General features: G+C 38.7%; 1 protein-coding gene across 3 annotated transcripts; it reads left to right on the top strand.

Annotated features, from left to right (window-relative positions):
- The first annotated feature begins 2,859 nt into the window (after positions 1–2,859).
- Positions 2,860–14,161, top strand: LOC112168041 (probable LRR receptor-like serine/threonine-protein kinase At1g56140). Of its 3 annotated transcripts, none has more exons than XM_024305159.2 (24): positions 2,860–3,403; positions 3,490–3,658; positions 3,775–3,846; positions 4,006–4,077; positions 4,336–4,407; positions 4,658–4,729; positions 4,824–4,895; positions 4,991–5,062; positions 5,155–5,226; positions 5,404–5,475; positions 5,593–5,664; positions 5,749–5,823; positions 6,009–6,074; positions 6,164–6,226; positions 6,855–6,899; positions 9,754–9,812; positions 10,957–11,321; positions 11,430–11,625; positions 11,783–11,947; positions 12,191–12,318; positions 12,436–12,646; positions 12,863–13,094; positions 13,421–13,571; positions 13,652–14,161. In XM_024305159.2, the coding sequence occupies exons 1-24, from the start codon at positions 3,289–3,291 to the stop codon at positions 14,054–14,056; spliced, it is 3,093 nt and encodes a 1,030-aa protein (XP_024160927.1). In that variant the 5' UTR covers positions 2,860–3,288; the 3' UTR covers positions 14,057–14,161. The 3 variants fall into 3 exon arrangements, with proteins under 3 accessions (XP_024160927.1, XP_024160928.1, XP_040362904.1); XM_024305160.2 differs by having other exon boundaries at positions 12,200–12,318; XM_040506970.1 differs by lacking the exon at positions 5,155–5,226.
- The last annotated feature ends 1,921 nt before the right edge of the window (positions 14,162–16,082 follow it).

The following is a 16,082-nucleotide window of genomic DNA, read 5'->3' on the forward strand; positions in this document are numbered from 1 at the left end:
GGAAATTTCGACGGAAATATTGAGGATATATCGATTTCGGTAAATAATCAAGAAAAATGATAGAAATTTGAAGAAAAACATGAAAATTTTAAGTGAAACTTTTAGATATGTTTATTTTATCAATTGTCTACTTTATATAGAAAGAAAACCTTAAATAAACATTATTATATAGTAATTTGTAATCATTTAAGATAAAACGGTAAATGTTGAATCGCCGATAACTCTGAAATTTTTTGAAATAAATATTTAATTTTTTTTATGGAAGGAAACCCAATGGGAGGCTAGGCCATCACGCCTTATATACATTTTTTGTACATATCATACATTACACATTGAATTACATGAGTAACTTAGAACCATTTAGCAGACCTATGAGGTACAAAATCTTCAGTATCTTCATCATCTCTATCTGTAGAGTCTTGAATGTATTGTGAAGAATAGTCATTAAATGATACCTCCCCTTTGTAGATTTGCATGTATTGACTTACATGCCAACCATATGGGTCCGAGGGGATTGGCTATGGGTTTTGGTGCTGGTAGTTATAGCAGGGATCATGCATTGCTCGACTTTCTTATCAAAATATCTTGCATGTAAATTAAGTAAAGTTAAACCCTAAACCCAAAATGCTAAAAACTATATTATTATAAATATAAAAATATCCTCCATGTATTCATAAGTCAACCTTAAGTTTGCGTCTTGAGATAACAGATATGCATGGACTTGGATTAACTTATTTTTGTTAATATCTAAATACTTTACTAATCTCCTATATAATGTAGGAGTGTATTGAGATAATGTAGGAGTTTATTAATTTAAGACACCAAATATTAAAAGCAGTAAATGTCATTAATTAGAACAATAAAATAAACAATAAGAACTAAATGGTTAATAATATTAACTTATTACTTACAAGAGAAAAATTCATTGGAAAACTTGGAAAGCGTTGTGTGATCCTAAGGAAGAAGGTGGTTTAGGGTTCAGAAGTTTGTCCAATTTTAACTCTACAAAACAGGCTTGGCGTGTTGTGAATAATCCAAACTATTTAGTTGCTCGAATTTTCAAGGCCAAATATTTTCCGGATACTTCTTTCTGGTTGGCTAATTCTCATGTTACTCCTTCTTTTTCATGGAGAAGTTTATTTTCCACAAGAGAGCTTTTACGGCAGGCCTCTTATTGGCAGGTCGGTGATGGAACTAATGTGAATATATGGTCTAATTGTTGGCTGCCAGGGGTGCTAGATTACAAACCAATGGAGAATATTGTGGTGGCTGATGAGGTTAGATAGGTCAGTGACCTTATTGCTCCTGCAGGGTTGTGGAATGTCACCTTGGTTAGACAAATTTTTCCTTTAGCCGAGGCAGAAGCTATCTTGAGCCTTCCCTTAAGCACAAGAGTTGCTGAAGATAGAGTTGTGTGGAGGTTGGAGAAAAATAGTAAGTTTACTGTTAAATCAGCTTACCGCTTTGATCGCTAGCTCTAATGTTAGAAGGCCTTTCCAATTATCTGTTGGAATGAGTTTTTAGAAAAAGTTATGGAAGGTCCATATACCTAACTCTGCCAAGGTTCATATCTAGTGAGTTTGTCATAATATCTTACCTTCATTGGAGAGGCTTGCTTCAAAAAGGGTTATACTGGACTCCTTAGTGTGTGTTCTATGTTCTTCTTCGTTGGAGACTACATTGCATATATGTAGGGATTGCCCCTACACTAAGCAGTTGATTCAGGCTAATGGAGTCTTGGCTCAGGTGTGTTTTAATCCTCATACAGCTCATTGTGATTTACTGGAATGGTGTAGCTATTGTGTCTATGACCTAGCTTTGAAAGATTTGGGTGCCTTGATTTATATTCTTTGGGGAATATGGAAGGAACGAAACAATAGAGTTTGGGAAAATAAAAGTCTTCCTGCATGTGATGTTCTGCTCAAGTCTATGACTCAGTTGCATGCATACAAATTTTATAACTTGAAGGTGGGAATTGGACGTTCTGTGAGGGTTGTTCGATGGTCTGCACCACCTTTGGGTTGGTGCAAGATCAATGTAGATGGATCCTATGATCAATGTAGATGGATCCTATAATCACACAACAAAGAATGGAGGTATTGGTTTTGTTATTAGAGACTATCAGGGTGTGTTACTTGCTGGTGGAGTACAACCACTACATGGTCTTCTTTCGCCTGAACATGCAGAAGTGCTTGCTTGTAGTATGGCAATGCATTTTACTGTAGAAAATGCTTTTGTTCCAGCCATTTTGGAAACAGACTCTCAACTTGTGCAGAGGCAGTTGATAGTGCTAGATGGGATTAATACTTCTATCTTGGGTCGAGTTTATGAGGACCTGAGGCTAGCTTTGGAAGGTCAGAATAATATGTAGATTGTTCATATCAATAAGAGCGCAAATAAGGTTGCACACCTTATGGCAGCAAGAGCTTGTTTTGAGCTGCAAGAGTTTTTTTACTTTTCATCTTCCCCTTCATTTTTGTTAGCTGCATTAGTAGTTGAATCCAACTCTTTGTAACTTCCTAAAGTTCAATAAAAGTTCTGACCTATTTTCTCTCAAAAAAAAAAAAAACTTATTACTTACCATAATATTAGAGTGAAGAAGTAGTATCCATAAGAAATGAAGAAAGAAACTAATAGTTTTCTTTGGTGCAAGGAATGAATGAAATTTTGAGCCATTTATAGAAGTTATAATTTGAAACGTTGTTGTAAAATTTTTGAACATTTGGTAAAAATAATTCAATATAGTAATTGAGTGTTCTAAGTTAGTTATTGATTGGACATGCCTAAGTTTTCAGATTTGTAGGCAAATGAATATATATTAGAAAGTTGTGAACGATACATAAAGGTATATGCAATAGAGTTGGTCAAGGCTCTCAAAGAGCAATTGGCTGACCAAGGTTCGAGCCTTGGTGTCGTTGTTGGTCTTTTGGATTGAATTTCATGTCAACATTCATCCATCACGTGTTGGGCCCATTAAGTTTGACTTTGCATGTCAGAATGGATGGTGGTTCTGGTAACGGAAATATCGGGCCTTAAAAAAAACGAAAATTTCATCGAAATTTCGCCCATTTTTCGATTTTTTAGTCCTTGATTCCAAGTCATCATGTGAACATTGAAATTTCGAAATTGGCAGCCACACCCGTCGACCGTCGTTGTATTGCAAGTTTGCAATCTTTGAATTTTGAAGCTGACCCGCCCCCACGTTTTGGTTTAAATGCCAGCTAGCTAGCTGCTTCTTCTTCAGAGCATGTACTTGGTTACTATTCATCATCAACATTAAGCTTGAGGATGAAGCAATCTTCTCTTTCATTACTATGCTTCTGCCTAGGCTATCTGGGTTGTTTCTGGTTTCACATTTCCATGGCTCAAAATGCAACTAATGCTACTACGGACCCATCTGAAGGTAGTATATAACTATATATCCTCTTTGCTTCGGTTTTAGTCAATAAAAGTGATGAACTTTGAGCCTTAATATGTGTTATTTTTCAGTGTCCGCTTTGAACTCGATCTTCCAACAGTGGGGAGCACAGTCAGTGGCGCTGTGGAATATCAGTGGAGAGCCATGCAGTGGATCAGCCATCAATAGAACTAATACTTACCCTGACATTAAATGTGATTGTACCTTTGACAATGGTACCACCTGCCATATTACCCAACTGTATGTTACCTACTGTGCCAAAGCACTCTCTGACTCTGTTCATTAAGCTAGTGAAGTATATACTATACCCTTAGCTTGATGCACCTGAAATCTTCGATCTTTTTCTTTCTTTTCAGGAGAGTTTATGCTCTAAACCTAACAGGACGGTTTCCAGAAGAGCTTCTGGCTTTGAAATATCTGAACGTTTTGTACGAGTTCTAATTTTCATTTCCTTCTTTGGTTTGTTTGTTCAAAAGTGAAGCATATATATAAGCCTTTTTCACTTACCTGTGTAAATTGTCACATGTGTTCATGATGCTAAGAGTTTAAGAGTTGGTAATTACATCTTTGTTTTAATTTTTTTGTAGGAAAATAGATAAGAACTTTTTCACAGGTCCCTTACCCGCATGGATTGGCAATATGTCTGCATTGACGTTGTTGTAAGTTGTCAAAAGCTATCTGTTTTTAAGTTTAGTACATCCTTGTTAACTGTCTAGCACTGCTGCTTTTTTCTTCAACCCTTGTTCATTTTCTTTCCTCAGTGAGTTCTGCTGCTTCCTTTTAGATAAGCTAGGTATCCTTCTAATCATGGCACAGCGATTCTCCTGCTTCACCAATTTTGCTGATTTAATACCATCCCAGTATTTCCTGGATTATAAAGGATATGCTACTATCTTTACTTTGATAATTTGTTTCAGGTCAATTGCCATCAATGCATTCTCTGGGCCGATCCCCAAGGAACTCGGAAATCTGAAGAACCTAAATATTCTGTAAGACATTAATAACTGTGTTGTAGAAAAATGAGAAAATCTGATAAAAGTATGCATTAGATCTCAAGGGCAAATAAACTCTCTCTCACTAATTAGTTAACAGACTCACTCCTCCTTTCACACATAACATATATACATGCCTGTGTTTGTGCAGACACATGCCAACACATTAGTTATACCGAGATCGCTTCTGATAATAATCATTTTCGAGTAATTTGATACCTACCTATGTATCATGAGTTACATGCAGGTCCTTTGGATCAAATAATTTCTCTGGAACACTCCCTCCAGAACTTGGTAATCTAATCAATCTCCAGCGACTGTAAGTTTTTGTTTACTTAATTGAAGTTTATAACGTGGGGAGAACGATTATTTGGATGACTAAGAAAGGTGAACCATGTACGTGATTTTTTCAGTTACGTAGACAGCTGTGGACTTACTGGTGAAATTCCTTCAACATTTGCTAAACTTCGTAACATGGAAGTCCTGTAAGGATGTCTCTAAGATTATTGTGTTTAAGAGTTATATTTTCCTAAGTACTTTAAGATTATGAGCTCACCATAGCTATAATTTGTGATTTTAGTTGGGCATCTGACACTCCTTTCTCCGGAAAGATACCTGATTTCATTGGGAATTGGACGAAGCTAAACGAACTGTAAGTATATAAAACTTTGATTTTGTGAAGTTTAGGTGAACAGACCAGACCAGCATGGCTGAGATTATCAAGCCCTTTACATGTTACTTTAGGAGACTTCAAGGGAACTCTTTTGAAGGCCCAATACCAACCAATTTTTCCCAGTTGACCTCATTGAATTCTCTGTAAGTAGAAATACTTAACACGCAGGCGCACACACACACACACACACTCTCTCTCTCTGGAAGCAATTACCCCATTCCACTCGAATTTGCCAAGGCACCAAATTGGGTGATTTAAGAAAATGAAGAACTAGAGTTGAGTCAACTAGCTCCAGTTATGTATGTATTTTAATGATGCAGGCGAATCAGTGATATATACAATGGGAGCTCCTCTCTTGGTTTCATAAAAAATTTGAAGAACTTGACTGATTTGTAAGTTGACTTACTCATCCATTCAACATTGAAATCTAACTTCGTCCTTTTCTAATTGAAATCTAAGTCCATTTACTGGTGCATTTTTTGTATTTGTTCTAATTTTGTTGTGCACAGAGTTCTACGAAATGCATTGATTACTGGTAGCCTACCTTCTGATATTGCAGAATATCCAAGTTTATGGATACTGTACGTTCTTACGACATAGAAAAGAATATGAATTACTTTTCTTTCATTTTAGTTTTTCCTCTGAACTCATCATTCATGTTTCAGGGATTTGGGTTTCAACAATTTGACAGGCCAACTCCCATATGGCTTGTTCACCATGAGTGCTTCTCTTACACACTTGTAATAACACCTGCCTTCATTATTATTATTTTCTTGCCATAGCATGGTTTAAGTTATTAAATTTATAGCCTTCTCCAATCCAAGCTGTCCTTTACCACCTAAATCCAAGGTGTATGGGCGGTCATTCATCTGACCTTTTTCTTGTTCCTTTTTGGGGTTCCTTGCACTATCACTTGAATGACCAGATTTCTGGGGAACAATAGTCTGTCTGGATCACTTCCTAACCAAACGACCAGTATACTTCAGAACGTGTAAGTCCTAAAATCCTAATGTTACAGTAAGCTATTTTGATATTGACTGGAAACTCAATTTCTCACTCTCTAGTTTTATATATCTGCAGAGACTTGTCTTACAACTATTTATCAGGGAGTCTTCCTCCATGGGTAACCTCAACAGCGCAACTGTATGTCTCTTTTAAACATTTCATCTCTCTCTCTCTCTCTCTCTCTCTCTCTCTCTCTCTCTCTCTCTCTCTCTCTCTCTCAAGTCAATCTATAATTCTATATTAGTTCCCTGAATAAACAGAATTCTTTCCTTGTATCATAAAAACATACGAATTAATCTTGAGAACTAGTAATAACGTGTATGAAAGTTGATTTATAATCAGAAGGGATTGAATTATAGAGCTGAACATGAAACTTTCATTTAATTTCTGTGTCTTTGCCTTGGCCTACTGGTTACCAACCTACTTCAGATGAAAAGATTATTAAATATAACCATACAACGAACACATGGCGGTGCAAGTGCATAGGCAGAACACACTATAGTTAACCAAATAGAGGTATCATCTCCCAAAATCATATCCATAGGGTAGCACCCTGAAAGTCTCCCTTTTAAAACTAAATTTATACAGGCATGAAAAATCTAAGGTTGGCTGCCGATGGAAATATTGGGCAATAAACTTCTGTATGGTTGATTCTTTGGTTCCTAAACTTATTCCCCTGCCGCTCATATTGTTATCTTTCTCTTATTCTTGCATTCTGATAGCACTATCAAAGACTAATATGTGACTGGTTAATCAACTTATGCAGGAACCTAGTGGTGAACAACTTCATCTTTGACAGTTCAAACACAACGTACGTTGAGGTTACTCTTACTCTTCTATTGACAACTACTACTAGTATCAATGAGAAGTAAAACTTTTTTTTTTTTGAAATAGAAGTTGAATTCATTAGATCAACAGCCAAAAGGCTAGAGTTTACCATAACTTACATAAACAAAACTCGGCAAGAAAAACCGAACTAAACTATCTAAGCTAGAGCAGATAATTAAAATCTCTGGAACGCTCACATTTGAGCGAGCCTATACAAGAATGAAAAAACATCACCTCCTACAAAAAAGAAATCATTCAACTAGTCCCCACTTACTAATCACGCAATTGTGGTAAAAGCAAGACACTAGAAACGTCATAGAAAACTCATAGAAGTTAATCCAACCTCACACAGGCTCAATACCCTAATACATTAGGGCTTAGATTGACTTAACCTGAGCTCAAGCCCGTAGGCCCAAGCCCAAATCAAGTCCTGCCTAGCAGGAATACTCCCCTGCCCCATCAGCCCAAGGTTGAGCCCAGGCCGAGAGACTTAGGCCCAAACCCAAGCCAGCAGAGGAGGAGGATCACTGCATCGCTGCTCCATTTTTTCCACTGCCGTCATGTGACATGACTCATGTCCTCCAGGGGCAAGCTGTTCAACCACAGCTCTGGCGGCCGGCTATTCCAATTTCCAACTGTGCATCAACATCGAAGACCTGTTGCTCCAAGCCAACCAGTCCACCGTCGCAACAGGCAACAGATCAAATTGGCAACAATCGAAGTCTGGGCCGCTCTGCTCAGTGGCTAATCAGCAACACTATCCAAGCCGGTAACAAAACACAACTAGCCGGAACCAGAAACCTAAGCGCTGCGAAGGAGATGTAGACGTCGACGCCGACGCCGACGCCCTAGCTTCTGCCGCCGACGCCGACCCGCGATCCTCCGAGATCTGATCACCTTCAATCAACACAACCGCAGCCTCTCGTCGTGACCACAAAACCACTGCAGTCACACCTCTGGGCACGGTGCAATCCCACCCAAACGAGGGGTGCTGCCGTAAAACTCGGTTTATGTCGATTTCTTGGTCTAGGTTTATTTGTGATATTTCAATATTAATATGAGAAGTAAATTTTTTTTTTTTTTTTAGGGCAACGGAAGACTAATCCATTGATCGAAATCATGACGACCTCACTCGGTCAAGCATGAGGGGTACAAACACCCCCCATATTACAATGCGAGCTCATAAGAGTTCTGAAACCAAAAGGAAATCCAAAAAAACTAAAATTCAAAAGAAAACTACTAGCCAAAGCAAATAAAGAACAAAACAAAACTGCGAGAGCCTACATCATCGAGCACGAGACACTTCCTTGACCGCTTTGACACCTAAGACCTACTTGGTGTACATCGCCGCCATCAAGCAAGACACGTCACTCGCCCGAAGATGGAAGGGCTCGTCTCCTACCCGGACTGGGAAACAGGCTCAGCCAGCCCATTAGGCTTCTCAGGCATGCCAACAGAACCACCATCAAAGGGCCCCGACTCCCATAGACCCAGAGTCATCCACGGTGGCTGACACCAATGCCGCTTTGACTTTGTTTCGCGAACCCCGAGGCCTACCCTTCTTCTTGTAGACCTTAGGGCCTTGAGACAGCTTCCCACCTACCAAACCTGCATCAGAAAACTCGAACCCAAGATTTTCCGGTTGCAGGGTTACCGGCGCCAAAGCCAAGCCATGCTTGGCTCGCTTACCGTCCGCAGGAGCATCCTCAGCCCTGGGCCGGCGCATCCCCACCACTTGAGTTTGGGTGGAGGTACCCTCAGTACCAGACAACGCAAGCGCAGGAAGCTCACGAATCTGTACCGGTTTCTTCTTCGACAAGCCAGGGACCTTGAAAGTAGAGATCAATGGAGAAGAGATAGAGGGCTGAACGTTTGCCCTAAAGACAAGGGCTGGAATGATCGGTCCACCAGCCGTTTGTGATCCCTGCTCCGCCCCAGCATCAGCTGCCAACTCGTCCACCCTAAGGCATCGTTGGCCACCATGATTCAGCATAGCACAGGAGTGGCAGCGCCCAAGGAGCCTTTCATACCTGAATCTTAGGGTTAGGACGTCAGAGGGAGAAACCCTAACCCTACGATCGAGATGCACCGGATCATGGATAGATAGAACAAGCCTAACTCGAGCATCGCCCCTACGCAGCGCCGGACGATCCACCTCTAGCACCTCGCCAATTGTCCCACCAACCAACCGGACGGTAGGTTCTGTCAAAATACCCGGAGTATGCCATCAAGTGTAACCCATATCCAAACAAAATCCAACCTCACTACAGAGAGCTCCGAAAACCCATCGTAGTCATTCAGGAGAATCATGGCACGTTGGAAGCCCCACGGTCCTCCCTTCTTTACTCTAGCAACATCCCTGTCATGGGTGAATGTAAACAGAAAACGGTCACCCCTTGGTTGTACCTCCACGACTCCAGTCAACCTCCACATAGATCTTACAGCGCTCCGGAATGAATCCAGCATCAGCCCCCTGCAAGTATTGAGCCTTCCTACCAAATAGAAATTCCGAGCCAAAAACTCTTTCCCCGGAACTCGGAGATTCCCCAAATCAACTGGTTCTTCTCCCTCCTTGAGCGACAGTTTAGTCGCAAGTCTGGCAGTCATGGATGCGATCGCTGCAGCCATGAAGGTAAGACGCCGCACAACGTTGTATACTCGAAACCCTAACCATAGCAGAGCAGAGAGAGAGGAGAGTAAAAGTCGCGGTATTATGTGTGCACTAAAAAATGAGAAGTAAAACTATTGATATCACACTTCTGTATTTTAATAAATTCTTTCATTATATCTTTCTATCCTGGATTTGCAAGTATGTAACAATGTTTCTGTTTTTGCAGTCTTCCTGGGCTGAATTGCCTTCAGAGAAATTTTCCATGCAATAGAATTGCCCCACGATGTAATCTGCTATTATATTTAACTAATGATTATAACTTGATGCTATATATTGAATGCTACAGAAAAATGCATAGCCCCTCATAAGAAAGTTGGGTAAAACCCTCATATAGTACCCGAATTATCAGAAAATGCACTTTTTGGTACCTATAAATTTTCAGGGAGTCTAGTGGTACATGTATTATCCCTTCGTTAACCCTTATAGTACCTCCGTCCATTATTCCGTTAAAAATGCCTATGTGGCGGTCATGTGATACTCATGTGAGTAAAATAATAAGGGTAAGATAGTATATTCATTCATAATTCAAATTATAAAATTTAATATCTTAAATATCTATAATTAAAAAATATTTTGACATATAAAAAAAAGATAAATAATACTCAATTTATTCTTCATTGTTATGGAGACACTTCGGTCAATTAATTTAAGTACTTTTATTTTTGTTTAAATTTTTTTTTATTTTATGAAAATTTAATATATACTAATTTAGAGATAACTTTTGTTCGAACAATTAATAGGATTAATCAATAGAGATGGTAGGTAAATCTAGATATTCACTAAATTCAATTCTAGGTCTTTCTTTTAACCTAGTCTAATTTAGTTTAATAAAAAAATTGTAAAAGAAATATGAAAAATAGGTGTTTTACGATTTTACCCATACTTTAACGGAATAATTGACGGAAGTACTAAAATGGCTAACGAATGGATAATATATGTACCACTAGACTCCCTAAAAATTTGTAGGTACCAAAAAGTGCATTCGTGATAGTTCAGGTACTATATAAAGATTTTACCCTAAGAAAGTATGTGTGAATATATTAATGTGTGTGTGTGTGGGCGCGAGCTTCACTGTGGGTGTGAAGGAATGTCATGATAAGAAACTTGAAGCTACGAAAAACTGAAAAAGAAGCAGGACAGGTCTTTTATTCTGATAAAAGCCGACTCAAGTTAGATATATATCATAAAGTGTTCTACCAGCATGAGTCTGCTAAACCTATATTGCAACAAATTGTATCAGCTTTAATAGGGAAATATTGAGTAAGAAAAAATGGTTAGCAAAATGTGATTCAAAAACATTAATGTGAGTTTTCGAGTTGAAGTTAGTTATCCTTGGTCATGACATCTGCTATTTCATTAAATTTTACAGATGCAAATTTTTCAATCAAGTGTGGTGGACAAGAACTTAGAGGAAGTGATGGTATATTGTATGAGGCAGAAAACTCAACTCTTGGCCCAGCTACATTTAATGTAACCAGTACAGAGAAATGGGCGGTAAGCAATGCGGGTATGTTTGCTGACAGAAATATTACAGACTATGTGGTGAATACAGATGTGACCCCAGAGCTTTTCCAGACCTCAAGATTGTCTCCCGGATCGTTGAGGTACTTCGGCTTGGGTCTGGAGAATGGGCCTTATACTGTAACATTGCAATTTGCAGAAACGGTTTTTTTAGATCGTGCCTTGCAAACATGGGGAAGTCTTGGAAGGCGCCTATTTGATATCTATATTCAGGTAACATTACTAGGAAAGAAAAATGTTTAAGATATTTGAACTGAAGACAACCTCAGCAATGATTGTCAATAGACTAGAATATTAACTATCTCCTCATTTTCTTTCTAGGGTGATCTAAAATGGAAGGACTTCGACATCTCGAAGGAAGCAGGTGGAGTTTTCAGAGCTGTTGCTAGAAACTTCAATGTTAATGTGTCAGAAAATTATCTTGACATTCATCTGTTCTGGGCTGGTAAGGGGACCTGCTGCATACCCGAACAAGGTCATTACGGTCCTCTAATATCAGCGGTTAAACTTGTTCCAGGTACACTATTATGTCTAGTAACAAAGATTTTATATATATATATATATATATATATACATACACTGACAAAGAAGTTACAAAGATTTGATATGACTGTTTTAGATTTAGTATCAGCTGCTAATTGACACTGAACAAAAAATTATATTTTATTGGTCAGAATTTACTCCAACTGTTTCTGGGATTCCACCAACTACTCCAGGAAAGAAGAGCAAGACAGGACTGATAGTTGGTATTGCAGTCTCTCTTGGAGTTGTGGGCTTGCTGTTAATATTTTCAGTTCTATATTTGAGGAGGAAAAAAGCAGAGAAATATGACGATGAAGGTAATAAGATATTTATCTGGTATTGTAAGTAACTTGCTCCCGGTTGTTCAAACACTTGAGGTGTTTTGTATCATTCAATCAGTTTTGCATGTGGTTCTGCCCTTCTAGGTCGTTTCTGTTGTTTGAGAAACATGGGACCTTGTTATGTAGTGCAGAGAAAATACTTATTATGTGTTGTGACACTAGCAGTCTTTTGCAATAGCATCTATATATCGTTTCTAAATTATTGTTCTCTCTTATTAGAATATGCAGACCTTCTAGCACTAGAGAACAGACCAAATACTTTCAGTTATTCCCAGTTGAAAGAAGCAACCGAAGATTTTAATCCTTCAAATAAGCTAGGAGAGGGAGGATATGGCCCTGTTTACAAGGTAAAACCTATTTGCATCATTACCATATATTTGAAGCTTTGAACCAGTGGTTTTCACTTTTTACAGCAAAAGAAAAGAGAGAAACCCTCTGATGTCATAAAGGTGTATTTTGTATAGGGTACACTTTCCGATGGGAGGGCAGTGGCTGTGAAGCAACTTTCAGTAGCATCTCACCAAGGGAAGAGTCAATTTGCTGCGGAAATTGCTACCATATCTGCAGTGCAACATCGAAATCTAGTGAAACTGTATGGATGCTGTATCGAAGGAAGCCAGCGAATTTTGGTTTATGAATATCTTGAAAACAAGAGCCTTGATCAAGCACTTTTTGGTATGAAGTAATGAATCTATTTTCTACGTACCATACCATCTACATCTAGGTTACATACACTTAGAACTCCACAGATGCAAGTACTGGAAAATTACATCCAACATTTTTGTTCAATCTAAACTGTGTTCTTTGTGCCAGTATCTGAGTGCTATTCCACATATAACAGTTTTTCATTGGATATGTAATTATGTAGTCACAACTGTAGTAATGTTTCAGGAACAAATGACTTGCACCTTGACTGGCTTACCCGCTTCAATATATTGTTGGGAACAGCAAGAGGACTTGCTTATCTTCATGAGGAGTCAAGCCCAAGGGTTGTGCATAGAGATGTCAAAGCCAGTAATATTTTGCTCGATGCAGAACTCTCCCCAAAAATATCTGATTTTGGATTAGCAAAGCTCTATCATGATGACAAAACCCATATAAGTACCCGAGTTGCAGGGACAATGTGAGCACTCTTTTATTTTTCTAGTCACCTACTGGGCCTTGCATATATAATGTACTCGGAACTGTTTTATGCTTTATATGTAACTAGCTTGTTGATCACTTGACCGGAAGACTGTTTTTGTGAAATCTACAATGCAGTCTTTAGAATGTTACTGAATTCATGTCGTTATAGAATATGTTATTCCCAATTATTGATACGTTTACCATTCACACCGAGTTAGAGATTTTCAATGAATGACAGATTCAGGGCATATACTGATAGGTAGATCAGGGCTTGGATATGATCCAATCAACATTCATGAGTAACCCAACTTGATTGTCTTGTAGAGGCTATTTGGCACCAGAGTATGCAATGCGTGGACATCTGACTGAAAAGGCTGATGTTTTCGGTTTTGGAGTTGTTCTTTTGGAGATTCTCAGTGGAAGACCAAATGCTGACAATGATTTGGATGCCGGAAAGACTTATCTCCTTGAATGGGTGAGAAAACAATTTTATTACTTTTGCTTCAGCATTATTGTGAAAATTAAATTACCTTAACTGTGCCATAATGTTTTCAGGCATGGACTCTACATGAAAATAACAGGACTCTGGAGTTGGTGGATCCAAGATTGACAGAGTTTGATGAAGAAGAAGCCATTAGGTTCATAAGAGTAGCTTTCCAATGCACACAGGGACCGCCAATGACGCGGCCATCTATGTCACGCGTGGTTGGCATGCTTTCTGGAGATATTGAAATAGGCAGCACTATCATGTCAAAGCCAAGTTATTTGACAGATTGGGACTATAAAGATGTAACAACAAGTAGCTTTTTGATTGATCGCGATACACCATCAACTGATGATAGGAGTGAGCTCCTTCAGCCCGACAGCACAACTGGTGCTAGCACCGATATTGACCTTGCGCCATCTCCTGTGGAGGTTAATCGATCAATGGTCACTGACATTATAAGAGAAGGAAGGTAAGAAGTACCTTCTCTTGTTCTTGTTGTATTATGTCACTCTTCCTACTGTAGTGTGCCTTCTTGTCTCTAGTTTCTTAGCACTGGACCAATGGATCGGAGATAAATATAAACAAGTACATGAGATATAATATATAGTTCATTTGTGTTTACTTACTTTTCGATAAATAAGTAAATTTATAAGAGAAACAACTTCACATTTATTACTATGAATTAACAATATTACAGATCTTGGATCGTTATACTGTATCAACGAGTCTTGGCTTATGTGATACAGATCTTCGATGGTTTGACAAATTATTTAAATCACAATCTTCTGCAGAATCGATACTCCGATTAGGACTGAACTCAAGTAATAAAGGACTCATGAACTTATATATATATATATATATATATAGAGGGCCCTTCCACTAAGGGATTCCTTTTTTTAGTCTTTTATAGGGATAGAGTATTAGACTAAGTTTTCGATCACATTTCGACATCTCAACCGTTCAGTTTTTAGGTCCTAATGTGTAAAACATTTTTGCAAATTTTCAGACAAATCGGTGATCGTAAAGGTATCAAACTAGATTAAATCAATGGACGAACCAAATCTGTCAAATTTGAACCGTTCATACTTACAATCTTAAGTCGCCGTTTTGAATGCCTTAATGATAATCAATTTGGCTGAAAATTTGCAGAAGTGCACATTATGACCTAAAAACTGAACAGTTGAGATGCCGAAATGTGATCGAAAAGTTGGTCTAATGCCCTATCCCTAGAAAAGACCAAAAAAATAATCTCTCACTAGAAGGGCTATATATATATATATATATATGATCATATACTTGTTTTTCTTATTATTGTTGGTCTACGTACTGTCACAATCCCATTAATGTTTTTGATGCATAAAACCGTGTCTTTCAGAACCTTGTGTGCTATGGGATTAGAGGGGCTATCTTAGCCGGGTTTAACTTTTTCTGATTAAAAACTAGAATTCTCATTAGTGCTAATAATATATATATATAAACACCAAATCACTAAGAGAAAATTTTAATACACCTTCTCAATTACTTAATACACATCTCTTATATTTTTTTGGGTTTTTGTCCATTTACCCCATTTCTAAGGGTTTTTTTCTCACTTACCCCATTAAGTTTTCCCTAATATCTAAAACACTCTAATGAAGTCTTCCCTAATATCTTATTAAGTTTTTTTTTGTTATTTTTGAGACTATTTTACCCTCACCCCTTTGTTACTTAGAGAGAGAGAGAAACCATAGGAGACTTCGTCGAAGCCCGGTCACCGGCCAACTTTCGCCGGAATCCTGTCACTGGCTGCCGGATTCCGGCCAACTTTGGCCCGAATCCGTAATCGGCCACCGCCCATCAAACTATTCTGAAAACCTCGCCGGAGGTCTCCAAAGAGGTCGTCGGAAATTTCATAGGTCGCCGGAAAGGTTTATTGCCCCAAAAGACGTCTATTGCCCCCTAATAGAACTTTCGGTCGCCGGAATGAGAAATAATTTTCCTAAAATTAGACAAATAAAACTTTGATTAAAGAAAAAAACGAAGAGATTATATCAATTCAAAACGTCTATTGCCCCCTAGTAGACGTTCAATTTTTTTTTTCTTTCCTTCTGTCCCATTACTTAAAAAAAATCTGATTTTGGCACCTGGAAAATGCTCTGGGCACCCAAGTCAAGAGTCTGACCAAAAATCACCGATCGAATCACCTTCGGAGCTCACCGCCGACCTCTCTCACCTCTCCGAACCTCTAATCCTCGTCGAAGTAGCCACTGGCACTTTTCTCTTCCTCGCCGACTTCGCTCGCCACATCCATCTCGTCACACTGAATCGTATGGCTCCGGCACCGAAGCTCGACGTTGATTTCTTCCGACTTGAAGCTCGACGTAACCGGCCGACACTTTTTCCTGGTACGGCGAGTCACCTGACCTCGATATGAAGCGAGAGAGAGAGAGAGAGAGAGAGAGAGAGAGAGAGAGAGAGAGAGAGAGAGAGAGAGAGAGAGAGAGAGAGAGAGAGAGAGTG

The sequence above is a fragment of the Rosa chinensis genome, chromosome 5 (assembly GCF_002994745.2).
Source record: "Rosa chinensis cultivar Old Blush chromosome 5, RchiOBHm-V2, whole genome shotgun sequence".
Taxonomy (NCBI): domain Eukaryota; kingdom Viridiplantae; phylum Streptophyta; class Magnoliopsida; order Rosales; family Rosaceae; genus Rosa; species Rosa chinensis.

Bases quoted from the DNA above. Each gene is read 5' to 3' on its own strand.
- LOC112168041 (XM_024305159.2), top strand. From the start codon at position 3,289: ATGAAGCAATCTTCTCTTTCATTACTATGCTTCTGCCTAGGCTATCTG. The intron at 4,408-4,657 runs GTAAGACATTAA...AGTTACATGCAG, and splicing joins CTGAAGAACCTAAATATTCT to GTCCTTTGGATCAAATAATT. The intron at 6,227-6,854 runs GTATGTCTCTTT...CAACTTATGCAG, and splicing joins GTAACCTCAACAGCGCAACT to GAACCTAGTGGTGAACAACT.